Source organism: Elephas maximus, chromosome 15 (assembly GCF_024166365.1).
Source record: "Elephas maximus indicus isolate mEleMax1 chromosome 15, mEleMax1 primary haplotype, whole genome shotgun sequence".
Classification (NCBI taxonomy): Eukaryota; Metazoa; Chordata; class Mammalia; order Proboscidea; family Elephantidae; genus Elephas; species Elephas maximus.
This window is the reverse complement of record NC_064833.1, coordinates 53,745,160-53,771,054: the sequence shown is the minus strand read 5'-3', so window position 1 is coordinate 53,771,054 and position 25,895 is coordinate 53,745,160. Positions and strand designations below refer to the sequence as shown.

Below are 25,895 nucleotides of genomic sequence, written 5' to 3'. Positions count from 1 at the left end.
ACAGGGTCACTATGAGTCGGAATCGACTCAATGACACTGGGTACCGGGAACTTGAAGAAATAAATTTCTCTTTGTTAAAGCCATCCACCTGTGGTATTTCTGTTATAGCAGCACTAGATGACTAAGACAGTTGCTGTGAGTCAGAACCAACCTGATGGCACCTAACAACAGCAACGATAATAGTACACATGGGGTGGTGCATCTTGAGGTACGATTTGAGAAAATGCTTTAAAAGCTGTATGTACTATCCAAAATATCCACCTCTGGGAGCATGATAGATACTGGGAAATAGACAGTTAGTAAGACAGCCCTAACTCAGTGAGGAAAGTGCTAATATTATATATATATATATATATATATATGTGTGTGTGTGTGTGTGTGTATATATGCACACACACACATATACATACATACATATATAAAGAAAGAAATTGCTGAAAATTGTCAGATGACAAGAAGTATATCCTTTGTTCTGATAATTTTTCATTACCTTTTAGAATTAAGTATTTGTTATTTTTAAATGTTTCAAATAGGATATTTTATTTACTATATGAAGATGTTACAAAGCATGAATTCTCTTCATCAACTCATGTTTTGGGACAATACCTGGGTCATGATAACCAGATCCTTATTTTCTATGCACAGATACAGTTTTTCTATATTCCAATAGATATATCTTATGATGCTTTGTGTACAGAAGACTCTGTATTCAATCAAAGAGTGTGTCAAAAAAGAAACTCCAATTGTCAAGACAAAACTGTGGATGTATTCCTTCCACATTTTGTCAGTGTTTTTGTCTTTACCGCTTTTTGGTCAAATCTTCCCTGTCAGCTGGTATTTGTCATATTTCTCTTTAAATCCCTAAGACCTAGCACTTAGCGTGTGCCTAGAATGCAGTTACGCACTCACGTACTAGACAATGTATTAGCTTATCTTCAAAAAACAGAACCTGAGACAAGGATTTAAGATCAAGTAGTTCACTTGGAAGATTATCCCAAGAAACATGGGTAGGGAAGTGACAGGGGAAGGGTGGCCTATAAATGATGTGTTGTCAGACAAGTTATCCAAGCAGGTTAATCCCACTGGGGAATTCTGGTAGCTTATGTAATGTGTACCTTGAAGTTTACCACTAAAATAGTGAAGGGCCTGGAGTATTTATTGACCAGCAGTCATTGGTTTGGGACTGCTCCTGAAGGTATTAGTTCTCTGATACTTCTGGTCTGCCCTACGTGTGGGTTGAGAGAGTTCTGGCAGCCAGAGAAACTTTAGGCAAAGAGTACTAGTAATTAAAGTCAGTCTCCTGTGCTAAGAAACAGTGATTCCAAGAAGATATTAGTGGGGAGGTGGGAACCAGTGGTTTCTGTCAGAGGTAACAATTCAAAAGTAAGTGACCGTAAGTCCTTACCTAAACCAGTGTACTTAGAGATGGCCACTTCTAGCTCAAAAAGTCCAAAAGCAAAGTCATCGTTTTCTCCTCTAACTTTTCCCCTTCTGGCCCCCATCAAAATAACTAGAACTCCTGTCTTAACAGTTGCCAAATGCAGGAATAAAGCTTTTACTTCTCTTTCATGCCCATTTTTCCATATCTATTCAGTTAGCAAATCCTGCTTATTTTTCTTTCTGAAGAATTTAAGTCCAACCACTTCTTATTATATCTTCTTTCCTTAAAAATTATAATGTGGTGGAAAGACATCCTATGCTCATGGATTAGAAGACAATGTTTTAAAATGTCAATACTACCCCAAACAATCTGTAGACTCAAAGCAATCCGTATCAAAATTTTAAAGGCTTTTTTTTTTTTTTTGGCAGAAATGAAAACCCCAATTCTTAAAATTCATATTGAATTACGAGGGACCTAAAATACTCAAAAATAACCTTGAAAAAGAAAAAATAAGACTCACAATTCCCAATTTCAAAATGTAATGTAAAGCCATAACCAAAACTCTGTGAAACTGGTATAAAAATAGACATATGGGTAAATGGAATACAATTGAGAGTACAGATGTGAACCCATACATCTATGGCCAGTTGATTTTGATAAGGGACTAGGACAACTGGCTCTCCACATACAAAAGAATGGAGTTTAACTCATACCTAACACATATACAAATTAACTCAAAATTGACTGATGCCTTAAACATAAGAACTACAACCATAAAACTCTTGGAAGGAAATGTAGTTTAAGATCAAAGACATTGTTTTTGTCAATGGATTCTTAGATATGACACAAAAAGGAACAAAAGAAAATATAAACTGGACTTCATCAAAATTAAACACTCTTGTGCAGCAAAGGACTTTATCCACAAAGGGAAGAGACAAACTACAGAATGAGAGAAAATATTTGAGAACCATATATAAAATAAAGATTTGATATTCAGAATATATATGGAACTCCTAAAACTCAACAACTAAAAGACAACCAAGTAAAAAATGGATAAGAGACTTAAATAGATATTTCTCCACAGAAGATATACAAATGGTCAATAAGCACATAAAAATATGCTCAGTGTCAACACAGGCGAGGCCAGCACAACTGGACTAAAACCAAAAGCAAAGACATTTCCTGAATACAACCAAATGCTCCGAAGTCCAGAGTAGCAGGGACAAGGGTCTGGGGACCATGGTTTCGGGGGCATCTAAGTCAATTGGCATTACAAAATGTATTAAGAAAATGTTCTGCTTCCCACTTTGGTGAGTGGTGTCTAGGGTCTTCAGTGCTAGCAAGTGGCCATTGAAGATGTATCAATTGGTCTCAACCCACTTGGAGCATAGGAGAATGAAGAACACCAAAGACACAAGGTAAATATGAGATCAAGAGACAGAAAACCAGAGACTGTATCAGCCTGAGATGGAAAGAGCTAGATGGTGTCCAGCTATCACTGATGACTACCCTGACAGGGAACAGAACAGAGAGCCCCTGATGGAGCAGGAGAACAGTGGGATGCAGACCTCAAATTCTCGTAAAAAGGCCAGACTTAATGGTCTGACTGAGACTAGAGGGACCTTGGAGGTCATGGTCCCCAGACCCTCTGTCAGCCCAAGACTGGAACCATTCCCAAAGGCAACTTTTCAGGCAGAGACTGGACTGGACTATAAGACAAAAAATGATACTGATGAGGAGTGAGCTTCTTGGTTCAAGTAGACAAATGAGACTACACAGGCAGCCTCTGTCTGGAGAAGAGATGAAAAGGCAGAGGTGGACAGGAGCTGGTTAAATGGACTCAGGGAAGACAGGGTGGAGAGGAGGAGTGTGCTGTCTCATTGGGGGAGAGCAGCTAGGAGTACATAGCAAGGCGTATATAAATTTTATATGAGAGACTGACTTGATTTGTAAACTTTCACTTAAAGCACAATAAATTAAAAAAAATATGCTCAGTGTCATTGTCATTATGAAAATATAAACTAAAACCACATTGAGATACCACTTCTCACCCCTGAGTTGGCTATTATCTGAAAAACAGAAAATAAAAAGTGTTGGCAAGAATGTGGAGAAATTAGAGCTCTTGTGCATTGCTGGTGTAATGTAAAATGGGGCATCCTCTGTGGAAAATGGTTTGGCAGTTCCTCAAAAAGTTAGACACAGACTTACCATATAACCCAGCAATTCTACTCTTAGGTATATACCCAATAGGCTTGAAAGCAGTGACTCAAACTTGTACACCAATGTCCATTGCAGCATTATTCACAACAGCTAAAAGATAGAAACAAGCCTAGTGTCTATCAACAGATGAATGGATAAATAAAATACGTACATACATACAATAGTATATTATTCAGCCATAAAGCAAAATGAAGTTCTGATATATACTAGGACATGGATGAACCTTGAAAATAAGTCTGACACAAAATGGCAAATATTGTATAATTCTACTCATATAAAATATGTAACATACAAATGCATGTGTGTTTGCATAGACACCAAGGTAGATTAATGGTAGTGGCTGGTAGGGCAGAGCCCTGGTGGTGCAGTGGTTAAGAGCTATGGCTGCTAACCAAAAGGTTGGCGGTTCTAATTCACCAGCTACTCCTTGGAAACCCTTCGGGGTAGTAGAACTACTTATAAGGGTCGCTATGAGTTGGAATCAACTCAAAGGTAACGGGTTTTTTGGTTTAGTGGCTGGTGGGAGGAGGAAATGGGGAATTTTTGCATTTTGGGTACTGCACTTCTGCTTGGGGTGATGAAAATCTTTTGCAAATACTGGTAATGTTTGCACAACACGATGAAGTTAATATCACTGAATTTTACACTTAAAAACAGTTAAAATGACAATTTTTTGTTATATATGTTTTGCTACAATAATAATTTTAAAATTACAATAAGTTTCTGCCTGTCTTCCTGTTTCTATCAGAGTGATCTTTATAATATTCAGGCCTCTTTATACTTCTTCTAATATTTAATAGATTCCCAAAATCTTTGAGATAAAATACAAAATCCTAAGCATGGCACTCAACTCTATTCATGATCTAGGCCCTGCCTATATTTTTGGACTTATTTTTCACAACACTCCTTCGTGTGCTGCAGCTCTGGAATAATTCAGTGTCTAGGATGTGCTACATTCTTTTGCATGTGTATGCCTTTGCATATCATACCATATTCTCTTACATTACATTTCATATCTTATACTGTTACATTATGCTATACATGTTTTTTTTTTTTTTTTTATTTAGGCAAATCTGACTACACCACTTGACTCTGTGTATCTTAGCCAATGTCCTAGCAAATATTTAAAATATAACCAAAATTCAATTAAATTGAATGGACAAATGAACCAATACTTTTTTTTTTCTGAAAGAATAAGTCCATTGTAACTCCATTAAATTAATAGATAGTGGGTTAATGTTGCATGCATTTCATTAAACCATACAAAAAATTCTGTATCTGATCTTAAATCTAACCTGTCTCTTCAGGATTCTCACTTTCTGACAGGGCAAATGACCTAGAGTTGGTTGACATCTTGTCTCCATTTAATTTTACTGACTATTGCTCAGCCTACTGACACTTTCCTTTGAACGATACTCCTCATGGTCAATAAAGCTGAAAGACCTATCTTTCTTAAGCTGTCATCATTCAAAAACATTTGATTGCATAATTCCCTACGGCAAGGGTCTATCTTCCTTGAAAAAAAATTGCTAGGATTTTCATGGCTCCCCTTTTTTTTCCTGTCAAGTGAGGGGCCACAAATTCTGTATTTGAGGGGTGGAGAGTGGAGGGGAGATGAAAGAAGAAGGACTATGCTGGGAGGTGGGGGAAAAGAAACATAGCAATCAAGGAGTATTACTAATGTCCAGTGGCAGAGGCAAAGCAGTGAAGTTGTAGTCAGAGCAACTCTATGTCCAATAAAATTCAAGCATGTTGACGATTGATTTTTTTTGTGCTTTATTTTAAACTTTATTTTATCAAAGCAATGCAGGAACACCATTTAAAACATCATATAATACAAAAACAGTGCTACAACAAAATATAACCTTTCCCAATACAGCCATTCCCAGCCCCATCCCCCACTACCATATTCCTTCTCCCTGAAACCACTTTTGACAATTGTGGGTAATATTTTTCCCTCACATTTATACACCTCAGCCTAAATATATATACTTTTACTTTAAATCAATCAATTTGGGATATTATCTCTTGATTTCCCATTGTCAGGTGAAGATTCAGCTTTCTGCATCGTCTCCTCTGCCTCCACTCTCCCATCCTCTCAATATAGTTTTGTTACAATTTTTGGTTAGGCCAATATTCAGTTTTTACATTACTATGCCTATAGCTATTCAAAACTAAGCATTTAATTGTACTTTTATTATGATTTCTTAAAAAAAAAAAAACTTAAATTATCAGCTGCCTTGCTTTTACAATCTTTGTTTTAATTGTGTTTATTGTTGATTCTCCCTATAACTTCCAAAAGCTCTAGGCAAAATTTCCCACAAAATCAATCATCGAGTAATCTATTAGTTTCACTTGTATGTGTATAAAAATGGCATATATGTACACACATATATACATACATATCTATCAATCATCTATTATCTATCTATCATTTATTTATCTATCTTCTATCTATCAGTCATCTATCAATCTATCTATCATCTATCCATCTATTGTCATCTATTTATCTCCTGGAGTCATCCATTCTCCTTTTATTTGGACTAGCTGCTCCCTAAACCTACTGCTGTCATAAGATTTACTTTAGTTATTATTTTAGAAATCTTATGTGCTCCTATTCTTGATTTATTTTCTCGTTTTGACAGAGCACATCCTGCAGCAGCTTCATAGGTTAAAAAAGATGACAGAATGACAAAAGCCATGAGGATGGAAGTTCTTAATGTTCTCGTATCTTGGTCATAGAGTTCCAACATGAAATAGTTGTCTTTTATGCCTGGTGTGCAGTTGTCATCTTGGAAGTGCCCTTTACTATCTTGTTAGATAATTCCTTTACTTCTTTCTTTGTTTTGTTGAAACTCCTTCTATTTTCTGAATTCAATGTCTATTTCTTGGATTATTCATCATTTAATGAAGCACATCCTCTAGCTGAGAAATGACACATGGGTGGAAAAACTTTCTGAGAATTTACTTGTCATTATTTCTATCCCATATTTTATTAATATTTGCCTGGGTACAGAATCCTAGGTTGAAAACAATTTTTACTCAAAATTTTGAAGCCATTCCTTTGTGATCTTTGAGCTTCAACTGTCAGTGTGGGGAAATCCAAAGCCTTCTTAATTTCTTATCCTTTGTAAGTGAATTTTCATTCCCTGGCTTCTGAATTTTCACAATGATATGTCTTGGTATATAATTATTTTCATCCATTATATTGGATATCTCTTTAGGACATTTCAATCTGGAAATTTGTGCCTTTAAATTCTGGGAAATTTTGCTGAATTGTGTAATGATGATCTCTCTTATTTTCTCTGTACTCTTTTTCTGGAACTCCAATTGTTTGCATGTTGTACCTCCTGAACTTGTGGACTTGTCTACAAATTTTCTAACTATTTGTTCTAGCATTTTTTTTTTTTTTTAAATATCTTGGTCTTTTTGAGGTATTCTGCACTGTAAGCTATTTACCTTCCAAACTGTCTATTGAGTTTTCATTTCTACTGTCATGCTTTTAATTTCCAAGCAAGAACATTTTTTTTTTTTCCTCTATGGATAATAAAGATGGTTTTAAAAGTGATTTTGCCCTGTATAATCTGTTTCCTCCAAGCTATTTTTGTTGATTTGCTTGTTTATTTTTGGTCTTCAGACTAGGAAAAAGGACCTGGCAATCTACTTCCCCCCAAAAATTGGCTAGTGAAAACCTTATGAATAGCAGGGGAGCATTGTCTGATACAGTGCTGGAAGATGATCTTGTTAGGTTGGGAGGCTCTCAAAATATGACTGAGCAAGAGTTACTTTCTCAAAGTAGTGTCGATTTTAATGATGTGGATGGAATAAAGCTTTCTGGGCTTTCATTTGCTGATGAGGTATGAATCAAAATAAGAAGAAAAAGCTGCAAACATCCACTAATAATCAGAATATGGAATACACAAACTATGAATCTAGGAAAATTGAAAGTTGTCAAAAATGAAATGGAATGCATAAAAATCTATATCCTAGGCATTAGTGAGCTGAAATGGAGTGATATTGGCCATTTTGAATCAGCTAACCATATGATCTACTATGCAGGGAATGGCAAATTGAAGAGGAATGATGGCTCATTCATCATCAAAAAGAACATTTCAAGATCTATGCTGAAGTATAATGCTGTCATTGATAGGATAATATCCATATGCCTACAAGGAAGACCTGTTAATACGACTATCATTCAAATTTATGCACCAATCACTATGGCCAAAATGAAGAAATTGAAGATTTTTACTAATGCCTGCAGTCTAAAATTGATCAAACATGCAATCTAGATGCATTGATAATTACTGGTGATTAGAATGTAAAAGCTGAAAACAAAAAAGACGATTGGAATATACGGTCTTGGCAATGGAACCACTGCCAGAGATCATATGATAGAATCTTGCAAGGTAAATGACCTATTCATTGCAAATAATATTTTCAACAACATAAATGGTGACTATACACATGGATGGAATACACAGGAATCAAATTGAGTACATCATAGGGTCACTATGAGTTGGAATTGACCCGACAGCAATGGGTTTTTTAATGGTGGAAAGAGATAATGGAAAATCTCAAAATCGTCAGGCAGAACAAGACCAGCATTTGACTGTGGAACAGACCATCACTTGCTCATATGCAAGTTTAAACAGTAGCTGAAGAAAACTAAAACAACTCCACAAGAACTAAAATACAGCCTTGAGTATATCCCACCTGAATTTGGAGGCCCCTTCTTTGGATGACTATCTCAAGAACAGATTTGATGCATTGAACGCTAATGTCCAAAGGTCAGATGAGTTGTGAGATGATATCAAAGACATCATATGTGAAGAAAGCAAGAGGTCATTAGAAAGACAAGGAAAAAAAAAAAAAAAAGTAAAATGGATATCAGAAACTTGCTCCTGAACAGAGTAGCTACAGAGAATGAAAGAAATAATGGAGTAAAAGAACTAAACAGAAGATTTCAAAGAGTAGCTGGAGAAGAAAAAGCAAGTATTATAATGAAACCCACAGAGACTTTAAGTTAGAAAGCCAAAAGGGAAGAATATGCTCTGCATTTCTCAAGCTGAAAGAACTGAAGAAAAATTCAAGCCTCAAGCTGCAATAATGAAAAGTTCTATGGGAAAAAATACTGAATGACACAAGAAGATGGAAGCAATACACAAGAGGATGGAAAGAATACAGAGAGTCACTGTACTGAAAAGAATTGGTCAATGTTCAACCATCTCAGGAGGTAGCATACGATCAGGAATTGTTCATATTAAAGGAAGAAGTTCAAGCTGGACTGAAGGCATTGGTGAAAAACAAGGCTCCAGGAATTGAGATGTTTCAACAAACGGATGCAGCACTGGAACCAAGCAACTGGAAGAGATCCATATTTGTGCCCATTTCAAAGAAATGTGATCCAACAGAATGTGGAAATTATTGAACAATATTATTAATACCATAAAAAACCCACCCACTGCCATATGCAAGTAAAATTTTGAAGACGTTTCAGATCAGTTACTGCAGTACATTGACAGAAAACTGCTAGAAATTCAAGCGGGATTCAGAGGAGGATGTAGAGCAAGGGATATCATTGCTAGTGTCAGATGGCTCTTGGCGGAAAGCAGAGAATACCAGAAATATGTTTACTTGTGTTTTATTGACTATGCAAAGGCATTAGACTCTGTGGATCATAACAAATTATGGAAAACACTGGCAAGGCTGGGAACTCCAGAACATTTAATTGTGCTCACGCAGAATCTGTACTTAAACCAAGAGGCATTTGTCCCAACAGAACAAGGAGAAACTGCGTGGTTTAAAGTCAGGAAAGGTGTGCATCAGGGTTGTATCCTTTATTATACTTATTCAATCTGTATGCTGAGAAAATAGTTCAAGAAACTGGACTGTACGAAGAAGATTGTAGCATCAGGATTGGTGGAAGACTCATTAACAACTTGCGGTATGCAGATGATACAACCTTACTTGCTGAAAGTGAAAAGGACTTGAAGCACTTACTGATGAAGATCAAAGACTACAGCTTTCTGTACGTATTACACCTCAACATAAAGAAAACAAAAATCCTTACAACTGGACCAATAAGCAACATCCTGATAAACAGAGAAAATATTGTAGTTGTCAAGGATTTCATTTTACTTGGATACTCAATCAATGCCCATGGAAGCAGTAGTCAAGAAATCAAATGAAGTATTGCATTGGGCAAATCTGCTGCAAAAGACCTCTTTAAAGTGTTGAAAAGCAAAGATATCACTCTGAGGACTAAGGTGAACCTGATCCAACCCATGATATTTTCGATTGCCTCATATGCACACGAAAGCTGGACAATGAGTAAGGAAGACCAAAGAAGAATTGATGCATTTGAATTATGATGTTCAGGAACAAGTGGACAGCCATAAGAATGAGCAAGTCTTTCTTGGAAGAAGTACAGCCAGAGCGCTCTTTGGAAATGAGGATGGTGAGACTTCGTCTCACATACTTTGGACAGGTTATGAGGAGGGTCCAGTCCTTGGAGAAGGACATCATGCTTGGTAAATTAGAGGGTCAGCGAAAAAAAGGAAGACTCTCAGTGAGATGGATTGACACAGTGATTGCAACAATGAGCTCAAACACAGCAATGGTTGTGGGTATGGTGCAATATCAGAGAGTGTTTCGTTCTGTTGTACATAGGGTTGCGATGAGTTGGAACTGACTCAATGGCACCTAAAAACACCACCATCTTTGTGTTTAAAGTGTTCATTGGATGCCTAAAATACTTGGTTAGCTGATCCCATTGAACAGGTAGGAACAAACAGCTGATTGGCAACACTGACTACTTGGAGGAACATGTTATTTAGCCTCAGTGAAAGATAATCTTGCTGGTCATTTGTTGGTGAATTCCTGAGTACAAAGTCTTATTTTCCTTCCTCTTTAGTTGGTCAGATTCACTAGAAAAGTGTTCCATTCTCTTGCCTAGAAGGAAAAACAAAAACAAACAAACAACATGGCTGTCGACATTTTGTTAGCAAAGCAGAAGAAGGAACCTCAGTGTCTCAGCATTCAACACTCAAAATGTTGTTCAGTTAATTCTGTCTTTGGTATAGACCACGAGCATTCCCCTCTTCAGAGATCCTTTTTTTTTACCTTCTCCAAAGGACCAATTCTGAATTTTCTGCTGGGTTTTTTTTAAGAGGAGGAGCAGTTGCCCAAAGGGTCTGGAGTATTCAACTGTTCCTTAAAAATGATTTCCAATCCTTCTTGATCTAGTTGGGGCCCTGGTGGCACAGTGGTTAAGAGCTCGGACTGCTAACCAAAAGATCGGCAGTTCGAATCTACCAGCTGCTCCTTGGAACCCCTATTGGGTGGTTCTACACTGTTCTATAGGGTTGCTATGAGTCAGAGTTGACTCGACAGCAATGGGTTTAAATTTATTCACCCCATTCATCCCCGTTTCTACAGGTACTCGGTACTTCTCGTCACTGACCCTTTAGCATACTACGCTGTACTCTTTGGGTTTGTACTCTGCGTTCCCCTGACAGTTTATGATTTAGTTTCCTTGGATCTGCTAAGTCAGTTACCAGTTGTCCCTTTGCTCTTAGCTTCCCACATTTTGTTGCTATTGCCTCTTCCCTTGTTCTCTCTTTTCCTTATGTCTTTGACAAAAAAAGAAAAAAAAATTCCGTTTTCTGTAGATTTGCAAAGCTTGGGAGGGAGTGAGACTATATGCCTATACCTGACCCACTGTTTGACCTGAAAGTGCTGCTATCACTTTTAAACATACGTCACACGCTAGATAAAATCTACAAAGAGTTCTCAGGTGAAAGTTATAATAAGCGTAAAGGCCCAATAACAACTGTTCAGGGCAACAGATAACTTTTAAAAACTATTTCTCTCTTTTCCTGGCCTTGAACTGTTCATTTTGTCCTGCCTTTTGTTCTTCACCTGGCTGTTTCCCTTCTGAACTCTGCCACCCACCTCTTAGTTACTTCTCAGACTGAACACTATGCTTAACTCTCTGGCTTGTAGTCCCAACGCTAGCCCTGCAAGAATTCAGACTGCCATTTTCTCTGGGTAGACAAAATGGCTCCTGTTCCAAAGCCTTTTCACAATGTTTCTTTTGTAAGGACTCAGCCCTACCATCTTACTGTAAGCAAACTAATAACCATTTCTTTGATGCCCATGCATACGTTTGAGAAAGGGAGATGGAGTTTTTCAACATTTTAAATCCTGATCACTGCCGTCCATGCACTGTCTACCACACAGGTCTTCCCACCTCAGTAGCTACTGAGGAATTTCGTCTTGGTTTTAAAACGTGATTGTTACAAGTTAAAGATTAATATAAAAAAGATTAGGCTAACATTGAGGCTTTCTTTATGATGTAATGAGAAACACTGAAAGAGCTTCAGGAAAAAGTAAGCTCTTGAAAAGAATCAAGGACAATTGCTTAAAATATTTTATCTTGGAAAGAAATGCTTTTAAAAATCTTTATTTATAAGACTCATCGAAAGTGGGTTAGAGAATGCATAATGCAGCCAAATCACATTTCTGTAATGCCAATTATAGTGACAAAAACACAACTGAATTTCATGCAGTAAACATTTATGGAGCATCTTCTGTATGCACCGCACTGCATGAGGTGCTCCAGGAGAGAACAGTAAGAAGAGTGCAGTCCCCAAGGAGTTTAGACATCAATAAGGGACAAGAAAAGCAAGTTCACATAAAACTATATGCTTTGTCTGAAAATGGCATAAGAATATGGACATAAACTTTTAATTAATCTAGGACATCTTTAAAGGGGAACGGGGCAATATTAATTATACTTGGAAAATAGGATCAACCTAACAAATCCAGATACAAAGGGATGACATAAGGGTTCAAAAGTGAGGTGTTTTATCTATTCAGTGAGGTCAGGAGAGATAAAAATGGAGAGGGTGGAATTCAGTAGGAGCAAAACCATTTGAATGGTTTCAAGTATAAAAAGTATTTACCGGCAAAAAGATCGAAAGGCAAGTTGAGAATAGGTTTGGAGTGTCTGCATGTAAAATCTTTGTTTTAAACAGAGAAATGATATGATTCAAACTCTAATTTGAGAAGATCATTCTGCCAGATGGGCTGGAACAGACAGAAATTAAAAAAAAGAGAGAGTAAGACAGAGAGAGATTGAGTTAGGGAGACCAATTACGAAGTTATCACATTTTGTAAGGCATAAAGTGATGCAAACAAAAATAGGTCAAGAATGTCAAGGAGAGACCAGATGACGATGATACTGTGGAAGGACAATTTTTAGACTTAACAAATGTCTAAGGGAGGTGGATATGTTAGGGAAAGAGAGAAGGAAAAGACCACGAACACTCCAAGTTTTTATGGGTAGGTAATTTTTTTTTTTTTAACTGAGAGTGTTTAGTGCCATTAATAGAATTAGATAATTCAGAGAAAGCATGCTTACTCTGAGGGGAGAAAAGGGATACTGGCGAATTCCCTCCTTGGCATGTTAAGTTTGGGAGACTATAGAGCCACCTAGATTAATTCACCAGCAAGTGGGTAGAAATGTGAGTCTGGATTTCATGATCGCTCATTTCCACAAGGAGAGAGTACAGAATAAGAGGTTAAAAACACACAGAAAGCATATATAAACCCACAAGAATTAAGTGTAAGAAGTTAGCCATAATGGGGGAAAAAAGTGACTCTAAATTCCAATGTCTAGAAGCCAAAATTTTACAAAGGGCTATGGGCCCAGGTATTCTAACAGGATCTGGAGATGGTAAAACAATAGGAAATGGGTCTGATTCTCAAGGAGCTGTCTAGAAAAACTATCGATGAGAGAATAACATCATATTTAAATACCATTAAGAAGCCAAGTAAGATGGAGAATGAGAAAAACTAGATTTAGTTATAAACCTACTAATTACTCTAGAAGGAACAGGCCCAGGTAAGTGATGAGGATTGAAACAAAATTATGACATAAAGTAGGAGTGGGTAAAGAAGAAGTGAAAGGAATAGATTATAGATTTTTCATTCCAGGAAATTACGGGAGATAGATAAGTTGCTGTAACTTGAGGGAGGTGACAGAGGGCATGAGACTGGCTCGAAGCTTTGCCCATTAACATACTTAATAAATAAAAAGATATAAAATATGTGAAATATGCATACATTCAGCTCAATTAAATGATATTTAAATTCCTCTAATATTCTAGGTATGCTACCAGGCTCTCAATATCCATTAACTGAATCTTTTTATTCAAGATAGATTTTTCTAATTTGGTCCTTCATTGTGGCAAAAATCATGATATGTATCAATACCAATCTGTCTGTTTACATATATATGTATATATATATCATACAACAGTTTCTTTTAGCATTAAATGAAAAATGAATATATGAAAGAAAAAGTAATGATCTAATAAATCAGATTGGTAATATTTCTAGGTCATTCTGTTTTCTCTTTGATAATAAAAACAAGGTAGATTATAATAGTTTAATTCTTGGGTTCTGCCTGATATTAGGGTTTCACAACAAACATATTTCCCTTAGCAGCTTTATAAATATGATTTTAATCTTTGTTTAAAAGACTTGTACAAATAAAAATACATGTATATATATTGCTGGTTGGCTAAACTCTCTAGGTTCCCGCACACCAACATATTCTAAAGACCTAACAACTATTATCGGTAAGTCTTCCTGTAAACTCTTGAAACAGATTTTTCAAGTTCTCAGGAATTTACTCTTGATCCAGAATTCAAAGGTTTAACAAACAGTTCTGTGTTTCTCTAGTCAGAGACCAAATCTAGTCTAGATCAAATCTCTGTGATCCTCTTAGTTACCCTGCTTTGGAACACCTCATTTGTGTGTGGGTTAAAATTCACAAGATAAATTTCTTGGTGTACCTTGATTTTTTTCATGAGAGAATTCCTTTTGCTTCATTCTTAGTGCTCATTCCTAATTCTTTCTATAACTCAGATGATCTTTTGGGACTGTTGACACATATTAGACCTGATTTTCAGGAAAATTTTGGCTCAGCACTTGATTACCTGCAACTGTTTGAGATTCTCAGAAAGACATTTCACAGTGGATCCTGTTCAACACAATTCATTAAAATGTTAGATATGAAAATGTTTATCTTTTTTCTTATGTTCTCTGGGTCAGTTCTCTACTCATGACCACCCTTCACTATAAAAAAGAGAAATGTTGTGTGCCGTTGAGTAGATTCCAACTTAGTGACCCTATATGACAGAGTAGAACTGCCCCATTGGGTTTCCTAGGCTGTAATCTTTCTAGGGGCAGACTGCCAGGTCTTTCCTCCCTCAGAGCAGCTGGTGGATTTGAACCCCCATCCTTTCCTTTAGCAGCTGAGCTTAACGATTGTACAACCAGAACTCCATTAAAGAAAAAAAAAAAGGGAAATAGAAGTCCTTAAGTAGGACTATTTTAAGTGGGACTATACCAAAGATTTTTGAGATAAAATTGACTCTTTTGACTAAATTTACCTAGATGTTCATGGTGCATGATTTTAAACAATAAATTTTACTCACATATCCAAAAAATTATTTTTTATTTTTGTTAAGTGGTGGTAGAAATTTCTAACATACCCTATGTTAAGTTTGGGAGTCTATAGAGCCCATTCAGATTAATTTGCCAGCAAGTGGATAGAACTGCGAATCTAGATTTCATGACTGTTCTCCACAAAGGAGAGAGTACAGAATGCAAGAGGTTAAACACACACGAAGGGCATATGTAAACTCACAGGAATGAACTTTGGACTGCTCTTAGTCAGAAGTATATTTGTATGCACAGATGCTTTCTGCTCCTGTCCTCAACCACTGTCACGTGCGTCTGGTTGTTGTTAAACAATTCTCGAATTTACTAGGCCAGACTAATATATTTAATTTACTAGGTCAGTCTAATATATTTGCTATATTCAGGCAAACACATAGAGGACTTTGGCCTATACCACTTAAGAGTTTTCATTTTCTGTTTCATATTGATTAGAAAGACGTAGACAGTAGGGCTACTGCTATAGATCATATCCTACACATTGGCCATAAACGTACGTAAATCATTCAGTGAGTAAAACCACAATGTCTATGAACCATTTTTCTGTTCTCTTATTTATTGACAGTTTTTTTTTGTTTGTTTTGTTTTTTAATTACAACACAATGAGTTGATGGTAAATACAGAAGATGCAATAGTATAAAAAGCCATTTAACCCTTCCCTAGTTTAAGACACTTACAGCAGACAAAAACTGCCCCACCCCGAATCCCCTCCTCGAATGGAAACAAAATAAATATAAATTAATAAATACAAAACAAATCACTGCACAGCCCTTAACTCTTTGATTGCCATGGCAAGAACCATGCTGATGATTCTAGCTTGTGACATTTGTGTGGTTAAAGGTTGCCGCAGCAGTCAAAGGGTTATAGCATTGTAAACATAAGTACTTTGTGGAAAAGTTCAGTCATGTTAATGGTCTACAGCAATGAGATTAATAGCATGACCCCTTGACCTTTAATGACGCAACATTATAAGGAGTTAAAGAGATAGTAGCTTGGTGAGCTGTTACATAGTCAACCATTTTATTTAACAATGTGCTATGAGGCCTTGATTTACTAATAAAAGACAACTTGTGAATAATAAACACTGTTCAATGCATTGATCAATAAAATCAATGAAAAAATTAATTTAAGCACCACAAAATTTTGCCTGATTATATCTGACAGTCATAATACACTTTAGCACCATTTATTTAGCCTTATATTTGCACACAAACAAGCTTTGTGTTTGTCAGTAGAAGCTATCTGGAAAAAAAAAGCCAGATTTAAGATGGTATAAATGTATAGAATCTTATGTAAGCAAAAAAACCCCACTAACTTGCAAACCTCAAAACTCATTCAGCAAATAAATGTGTTATTTCTTTCTTTCCTTGCACATGGAAGACTACATATTATCAACATTTAATGAAATAGCATTGAGTGTAATGTGAACGATCCAGAAACTTAGATTTTAATACTCTCTCCATAACATGAAAACATCATGGGGAATTAAAATAAAGGTAAAGTATTATCAGACAAGCAAAAGTTAATGGCCTAAATATTTAATTTCCTGGTGTTTCTCTCTGCTTCACAGTTTGTTATTTAAATAAAGTCTGCTTTAATTTTATTCTTTCAATTTCCCATAACCACAATACAGAAAGGAAAAATGATTTTCATAAAAAGTTATAAAAGGTGTACTGTTTACCCAAGAGACAACTTTCCTTTGTAATTGCTTGCATCTCTTTCTGACTTGGAAAGATAAATGTCTGTGCAATTTTTAAAATTAAATATATGGTATTTATTTGACAAACTAAATTTATGGGGGTTTTCCCCCTTAATCTATCTAGTAAATATATATATATCCATATATACTATATATTTCCAAATCTATATTACCAGATAGCTTATATGGACGGCAGAAATCTCTATTCATTATCATACTGATCCATTATTGGAATCAAGATAATTTTAATACAGGTTTATAAGTTTTAAAACATATTGAAGTTACTACACTTGATGAAGCAGGCAAATTTCTCAATGCCAATAACTGGTTCTTCTAAAAAAACCATCAACAGACTATGGACTAGTTAGATTTTCTGTTTTCATTAAAAAAATTAAGTTTATTAAAAGTTATATTAGTGTAAAATTGAACTAGTAAACTCCATTTATTTCCCTCCTATAATATAAAAACAAGATATATTTGTTTATAATTCGATACCTAAAAAAAAAAAATCTTTCAAGACTTTTAAGCCTGAAGCAAATTTTTATGGCCAAGTTTCTAAAACCCCTGAAAATAGAGGTTCACAATAGAAATGCTGACGCAGTCAAAACCAATGCAGCAGAAAGCTGCCACTGTAATACCCCTATTCTTTTATTCTCTCCCTTTCTAATATATATGTAATTTACACATAAAGGAAAATAGACCGAAGAATCAAGCTTTTCAGCATTCATGTACCCATGATGTACCTTAACCAGAACACTGTATTTTGGTATTTACTTTCCTGTATAATTATTTAGGATACATTCCCCAAAAGCAAGCTTCCTTAGCCGTCTTATCAACAGACACCAGCTATCATACTCAGCATTTCACTTTTCTCAGGGGACGAGCTCTATAAAAGTTAGAACCCAAGGAAAGAGATTGAGAGGTGTGTGAAATTTACAGGAACCAAGTCTTTGCATGAAATGTGTGGAAGAAAATACTGACGAACAAAGACATGTTTCCCAGGCACCTCTGACGCACAAAGCTGCTGAATTTGGGTTTTCACGAAGGGGCGGTAAAGTAAAATCTGTAAAAAAAGGGACAAGGTGGAAATTGAAAGGAATGCAAATATAGGCACAGACTGTAGAAGACAACACAAAATGATGCGTCCCTCCCAGCCATCTGCATTTTCAGGCGACAAACACAAGGCAAACAAATAATAATTTCAGAAAAACCAGGCACACAATCACCATTGTTTGGAAATTGTGTTTGTTTGGAAGCGACAAAGTAAGATTTGTGATATTTTGTATTTATGAACATTTAAAGAAATAATAGAGTCCATATAAGATATAAAAGAAGTCAATGACAAAAAGAACTAAAAACCTAACTTTACTGAGGCAATAAAAAAAAAATAGTATATACTAAAGAGCTGTGAGAAGACAGGCAAAGTCAAAAATGTGGCCTCTGTGATAGTATTCCAGTGGTAACAGAAATATGATATTGATTTAAGGATAACCCTTGCGCTACCACCAAAATTATTTATTCAAAAGAAGTACATCATACCTTAACAGTTGGAGTGTCAATATATAGAGAGGGAACAAGTTCAAACTGGCATTACAGAACAGCATAGGAAACATGCATGCTAGTGACTTTTCAAATAGACAGCTCACACCAGGCTTTAGTCATCCATATTGGCAAGACAGGCCAACATAGCAACATACATTCATATAAAGGGTGGCAAGTACAAGCAGCGCCACATCCTATCCTAGGAAAAGGCATCCTACCATGCAGTCATATCTCACCAATGCTTCATCCTATATGAGACATGTATAAAAAGGTCTGTGTCAAAAAGTATTACGCCTGGGATCCAATCTACCTACAAACCAAGTGCTACAGAAATGTCGGTATTGTGAGCAATATGTTTTCAGAGATACAAAGAACTGGATAAAAGACTCAAGAAACATCTTCCTAAGTCAAAAAGTTAATCACTTCATTCTTGTTGACCATCCTCTCCTTCTGGATTTTCTACGTGAAATAAGAGTTTGTGGCCTAACATGATACAAGTATTATATTTTCATATTCATATTGAATTGATTTCCTTCTCCCTTCTTAAGGGCATATAAACCCAGCTCTATAGCAGAGCACCAGGCAAAGTTACATGAATCAGCACAACATTCTAGTTTATGATGTATCTGTCCTGTAGCGTCCCATGCACCTTTTAACATGAGAACATTGAGTGCAAACTTGATTATTCCCAGTCCAATGCTAATGTAAGATAAACTCTAGGATGCATCGCTCTTTAAATTGAAAAGGTATAGCACCTTCAGAAGTCTTCATAAATAAGTATCTCTCATATGTAAGCTTTTATATTTATTACTCAGTGACCATGAGTTACCGGTTTTGCCCTCATTTTCGTTTAGTTATGGTGCCTGTGAAATCACCGTTATAGCACTAACTAGGCTTCTAGCGATCTTACAACCTTACTTAATATAAAGAATTCGCATTATTCTAAGAAATGCCGCACGTCACGCCCAGTTGTATGCTCACAAGTGTGCTTAAAAATTGAAGGCTCTTACTTCAATATTCTATCAGAAACCTGACAGGAATTTTACAGTATCACATCTGTTACCCAATTTCTGTGACTATATCAAATCAATATTCATTCTTAGGCTTTATATACTATTGGTTTAAATTTCAAAGTAGACATATATATAAAACATTGAAAGTGATATTTGTAATTGAATGTTATTAATCTGACTTGAAAAATCTCAGAAACATTTCAACATTACACCAATGGAAACAAATGAAAATTATTTAAGTAGTACACTGTAAGACAAAGGTTATAATCTAATGAGGCCAAAACACTAAGGCAACTTCTTTGCTACTATGCCAAGTGTTTTTTGTTATCATTGAGGTACACATCTATCCTAGGGAAATGGCTTTTCTCAGGGGATTCTAATATTATATATCTTTCCAATTGAGGTTACCAAACACTTAACTCTGACAGTTTTAGCCTATAAGGCAATGCATGAGTGCTGGATGTGTTTAAGCAGGGTAACATCTAATGACCACTGGCTAATTATATACATTGATAGATCACATAACATGAAGTTACATTTTTCTGTACTATTTTTAAACTTGCTAAGGTAAAATTTCCAATTGTATTATTAAGGAGTGTTACAGCACGTCTTTATTATTTTTATAAAATATTCATTTTTCCTTTTTCTCCATTTCCATCATGTTTAACAAGTATAATATTTAGTGTTTAAATTTATGGTGTGGTATTACCCCTGGTCACTGCTTTCTTTACAAAGTTCTAATTTTTTAAACAGACACATATGCCTGCCAGTTATTTCTTATGGTCATAATAAATCTGTATCATGAAGATGCATAAAATGCAATAGTATAGTTAGCTCCTCTAATGTGAGTGTCTTGGTATCTTTTGTGGGATGACAAAAGGACTGTGATTGCATTTATAGCTATTTGTAATAGCTCATCTGAACTGAACATTTTCAGTGTAGACAGCATGTTCTGTTTGACATCTGTGATAGTTTGGAATATGCCCCTGAGAGCATGAAACTAACTGAACTCTTTGCTGTATTTGCTGAAAAAGTTTAGCTAACCACCATCCACAAGGTCATTTCAGTACATTCTTCAACCTCACAGACTCAGTACTATCAGTAAATCACTGTCTTTATTAATTTCTGGAAATAAATCTGAAGCCTAAAAACAAATATATATATATTTTAATGACTCTTGCGTTAACTCAATCTATTTGATTATAACATCCATTCCTCTTCAGATAGCACACTGAGTTTAGTCAATGTGGACACAATGGTTATTCTGCTGTAACACCCACAAAGTGGGGGTACATCTCTACCGTGTTAGAGATACCGGCATAATGATATGCAGAACTTACCAGTATTATATTATTACCCCTAGGATCCACTATATAGATTACCATCCAGGTACTGGAACTACCAGTGAAGTTTTGACAAAGTTCTTACCCATCACACTATATTTTTTAATCATTGACAGAGAAGGAATAATATTAAGTATATAATCACCAAAGTAATAAACCACCAAATTCAAATTATGTGTTAATAACAAAGATTATAGGCAATCTGACCATTAAAATATTTGCATATTTCATTAAACTAACCTGTATCCTTTATTAGTAATTATTTTTTAGTAATCATTACTTAGTAATTTATTACATCTGATTTAGAAAAGCCTTGCCCTCTGATTTATAGCAGAAATTGTCTTTGCTAGTATCTAATTTAGCTACGTTACCTTTGCAATTGTAAAGAGCCTCTGTACTGGTATGCTGTGACTGCATTCTTAGCCAATACTTGGTTCTTAACGGGTCAACAGTGAAATTCATTATCATTTTTAGGTGGATTATGGACAACCTCCTGTACAGGTCTGATGTAGAGTTACTGCTTTACAGAGAATGTAGGCTCATCAACTGTTTTAATACTTCATTTAGGCCTGCTAATAATATATAGAATAGTATTTGACTAAAATTATAAACTATGTAGAAAATTTAGGTAAAGAACATAGCCATGTAATGAGAAATAATGAAACAGCAAGAGAAATATATCTGTATTTTTTTTTGTGTGTGTGATCGTGAAGGGGTTTTATTTTAATTTGGGAAACCCAACCTTTTGCTTAACAGCCAAGTGCTTAATCACTGTACAACCAGGGCTCCTTTCATGTTATTAGTGATAGGATAAAAAACAAACAAAAAAAGATAGGTTGTGTGTTTCTACCAATACTGAACTGGTACATTGTGTTGTTGACCCATAGAAATGTACTGTGCATTGTTTTTGAATCAGTATTCATACGTGCTAGAGCAATTAGTCACTGTTTCACTATTCCATTAAAATTGAGGGCTTTTTTCCCCTGAACTTCAAGAGGCAGAGGAGTCAGCAAACATACTCACAAAGTGCCTGGTGTGCAATAAGCAAATGGAATCCCAGTGTTTGTGATTATGTTGCATTTACCAATTTCTTATCTCTTGTAGTCTTAGTCTAATAACTATTTAAATGTTCACCAACAGAATAGCCATATGCACCTTACAGAAATTTCATCTGATATTCAAGTAACTATGACCCAACCTTATCCATGACATCTGCTGGAATTCAAGCATAATGGTACTCTCCTTCCCTTCTTAATGCTATGATTATTTTCTAGCCCTTATATACTTATAGCCTTAAGATGAATCCAGATATTGTGACAAATGAGTCAAGAAGCAATCGATTGCTTATTCAGTTTCTTTTTCATTTTAGAGAAAAAAGACCGATTTTTGAAAGCAAGTTGATGGAGTTCCTCAATGATCTGCACATGATCCAAATGACACCAATCTTCATTCCTATCTTTAGCAAAATATAATTGCAGTCATTTTTTTCCTGACATCATGTCCTAAAGCATTAACCCCTTTCACAAGCAAATGCTTTGTAAATGAGTTTATGTGTATAGTCCCCCATGCTCAGGAGCCGTGAGTAACTCTTTATGATATCAGCATCATCTAGAATGGAAGCACTGAAGTAAAGTCACAGGGCTGATTCTGGTCCTCTCTGTTTGCTTTCTCGGCCCACATGTACATAATCTCTGATGTCTTGTCAAAACACAGTCTGCGTTGCATAATGTTTTGCTGTAAAGCCTATCTCTTATCTAACTGTTCTTTTTTTTCTTAGCTTTATATTGTATACGCTCGGGTTGTAAGAAATAACAATCTGCCAGGCTCTGCAGCATACTACCCATGATTACAAAATATTTTCCCCAACCAAATCATAAACATGTAGTTTAACCAAAAGGCATCCTAATTTTCATGCTATGTTGAGTATAAATATAAATTCAAGGCAGCCAAACTATCCATTTCCAAATAAGAATGTATACCTACACTCATTAAAAATCATCTGGAAATGTGTATTATTAGCAAATGAGTAAGAAATTTTCACTAGTATAAAATTCCTGCTTTATATAAAAGCCACACTGGCCATTCAAGTATTTGAGGTTTTTTTTTTCTATAGATTTTGTAATTTGTACTAAAAGGATAAAATTGGACTTGAACTTATATTAAAGGAAAAGCCACTTCTAACTATAGGGATTTTTAGAGTGTGCATGTAAAGAGCAAAGTGTCCATCTGTAAATCTATCATCAATACTCTCTCCCCCCGCCCCCCATGGAAACAGCTCATGCTTACTAGGTTTTTAGAGAACAAATTAAACAATCCAAATGGAGAAGCAACACCAGATTTCCTTCAGTTTGTGCCAGTTTGCAAGTTAAAGGTCAAAGGGCAAAGACATAGAACAGGACTCTTCAAGGAAATTTTTCACAGAAGACAATGTTTAAGTTGTTGTTAATGACAGTCAACAGATCAATAGTCAAGTTCAAGGCAAGCTGTTCATTGTTTCAAAAGTTAATCCCCTCAAAAGCTGGCTTTCACACAAAGCCAATGTCTGACTCATGGGGTGCATTCGTTCTGACCATCTCTAATAAGTTCACAGCCCAGTGGCTGTAAAGCCTTTCACTGCAAGAAGCAGCTCCTAAAAATCAATAAAGAGGTCTGTCAGTTGCTGACTTTTCTCTAGGAAAAAAATATTGATACAAACCTGCTCTGCAGGTCACATGAAAATGACAATACTGCTGTTAGGACAAATTACACTCAATAATGAAATGCTTTGGTGGTCTCTTGGCTCTGTCAGTGATCAAATGGAGGGCTAAATGCCAGAAGCCACACTAACCCTTTGAGAACTATGGTTGACATGCAAAGGTAATGCACTGAAGGGTACTCATGCAACCTCAGAGTCGTCGTTTTTGTTCATTTTTAAAACGGCAATGCTAACTGCATGTACCAAGGCAAAATGAATTTACATGCAATGGATTTTAAAACAAGAAATTCAATATGTCTAAGGAAAAAAAAAAAGGCTATTATAACCAGTTGTTTAAATAAAATTTCACTCTTACGAGATACTTAATAAAATACCTTTTTATTTGCCAGAAAACGTTTGGCAAGTAACATCATTTCTGTGTGTTATAAATGCATTTATGTAGTACTGCAAATCACTTAAAAAATTACATGGTATTACAGGACATCTGTTTGAAAAACCTGAACTCCTTGAGCCTGTGCCCTGTTTTTACCATCGTCCAGCTCTATAATTTACCAGATACCAAGACTGACATCCCCAAGACTCTGAAAGCTGACCTGATAGTTCTCAAAGGGTTACTCCAATGTATCACTAGTATCACATATCCTTGTAAAATAACTGTCACTGTAATCCACTTCAGAGACAAACTGCTTCTCGCTCCGTTTTGTAATGAATATTCCTGACAGACTCATGAAAGGCCTGGGGCAGTGGCCTAATACAGTCTGGGGAGATTATTACAATGATGTAGGGGACGGTGGCTGGAAGGGGTTTAGAAACACTTGAAAACAATTAAAAGGTCCTGTTTGAATATAGCTATGAATATAAATGCGATGAAACATTGAGGACATAGCTGAGAACAGCTGTAGAAAACGAAAAATGGATGTGTTATTAAGGCTGTTACTATATTGCAGATATTTTGGCCCCTTGTTTGTTGGAAAATGGCTGTCCCAACAGTCTAAAGTCCTGCATGTGTATTCCAGATCTCCCACCTGACACAAATGGTGCGTAGGAGACTATCCGTAGCAGTCAGAGAGCTATCTTCTTTGGAGACAAAGCTGTTTTGGGTCTTCACACTTTCCTGAAAGTTCAATGGTGGGTTTTTTGTTTTAAATCTTTTTTCCCCATTGCTTTTAAGCAAAAAAAAAAAAAAAAAACAAAAAAAAGTGGGTTTTCTCTCTTTTGCTTCCCCCCTCCCCAGAAATGGACTCAGACTTCAGAAGGAAAATCATATTAGAAACCTTAAGAAGAATCGTTTCTTCTTTTTTTCCTCTTCTTTAGTTAATCCTGAAAATTTACTGGGCATCGAGCGTGCAGAGGAAAGGCCTAGAACTGAATGACAAAGAAAGACAAAGGACTGAAGAACGGCAGATACTGTGCATCATGGAAGCTTTCCCATGAGTGTATTTCTACTCATGTGCAGGACCAGCGACCCTCTGGGTTTGAAAGGTTAGCCCCGAATCAGGCTGCCACAAGCCTGCTCCTAGCTAGGAAACAGCATAACAGCTCTTGTCTTGAATCTCAAGTTACCACAAACTCCTGGAAAAGAAAGGAAAACAAAAAACAAAAAACCCTACATCACACCCACTCTTGCATAGAGCGTTTGCAGTACAGTATGTGGCGGGGTGTTCCTTTCCTCTTGAACTGGAACACAGTGTAAACCAATACAAGGAGGCATAAGGCCAAGATGCAGGGAATGACAATAGCTATGGCTTTCACAGTGCTGGCTGTGTTGTCCAGTTTGATGACAATGTCTACATCATCTGGTGGGCTGTGTCCTTCTTTATCTCTGTCTGTTGGCCCATCACAGCCCATAAAATCCTTAAGGATGGATCTGGGATATCCAGGTTCTACCTTGAGTATTTGGTTGTTGAATTTCCAATACTCCTTTCCTTTGTAGAAATATGTAAAGCCTAGGGGTAAAAACACACACAGGTACCACCAATTATTTGTGAAAGTGTACAGTACAGAACTTTTCATTAAACAAGCTACTTTTTTAAAGATGCATTTTAAGGAGCTCCAATTTTTATAGGAAGAAAACGCCACCCTCAGCTCAGCTGACTGATAAAATGGCTTGTTAAAATATGTTGCATTAACTACAATCTGTGACTTGGTGCCTTCTAATGTATATGGAAAGCTCAGCTGAGAGAAAGAAATGTTATCTAGAAAGGACTACTGAAATACTGGGCCATACATCTCTCTCGATATGTTATAATTTACCCCTCGTCCACACCAGAAAGCGAACTATATCCTATTCAGTAACAGCAATTCTGTAAGCAAGCAGGATATCAACCTATATTGGAAGATGCTGAAATAGCCTAATAAATTTAAAATACTCTTTGCCCTCAGGCTACTATTGAGGACATTGTTCAATATGTTATGAAGAGACTTCTCCATGGCACACCTCAAGGGAAATTTCTTATTGTTTTAGTATCAG

General features: G+C 36.0%; 1 protein-coding gene across 1 annotated transcript in view; it reads right to left on the bottom strand.

Moving 5' to 3' along the window:
- Positions 1 to 17,345: 17,345 nt before the first annotated feature.
- The window catches only part of MMP16 (matrix metallopeptidase 16), a 293,871-nt gene continuing 285,321 nt past the window's right edge, over positions 17,346 to 25,895 (bottom strand). The window contains exon 10 of the mRNA XM_049853564.1: positions 17,346 to 25,371. Coding sequence (XP_049709521.1) covers positions 25,037 to 25,371 — 335 coding nt within the window. The 3' untranslated portion in view covers positions 17,346 to 25,036. The remainder of the gene's footprint in view (positions 25,372 to 25,895) is intronic.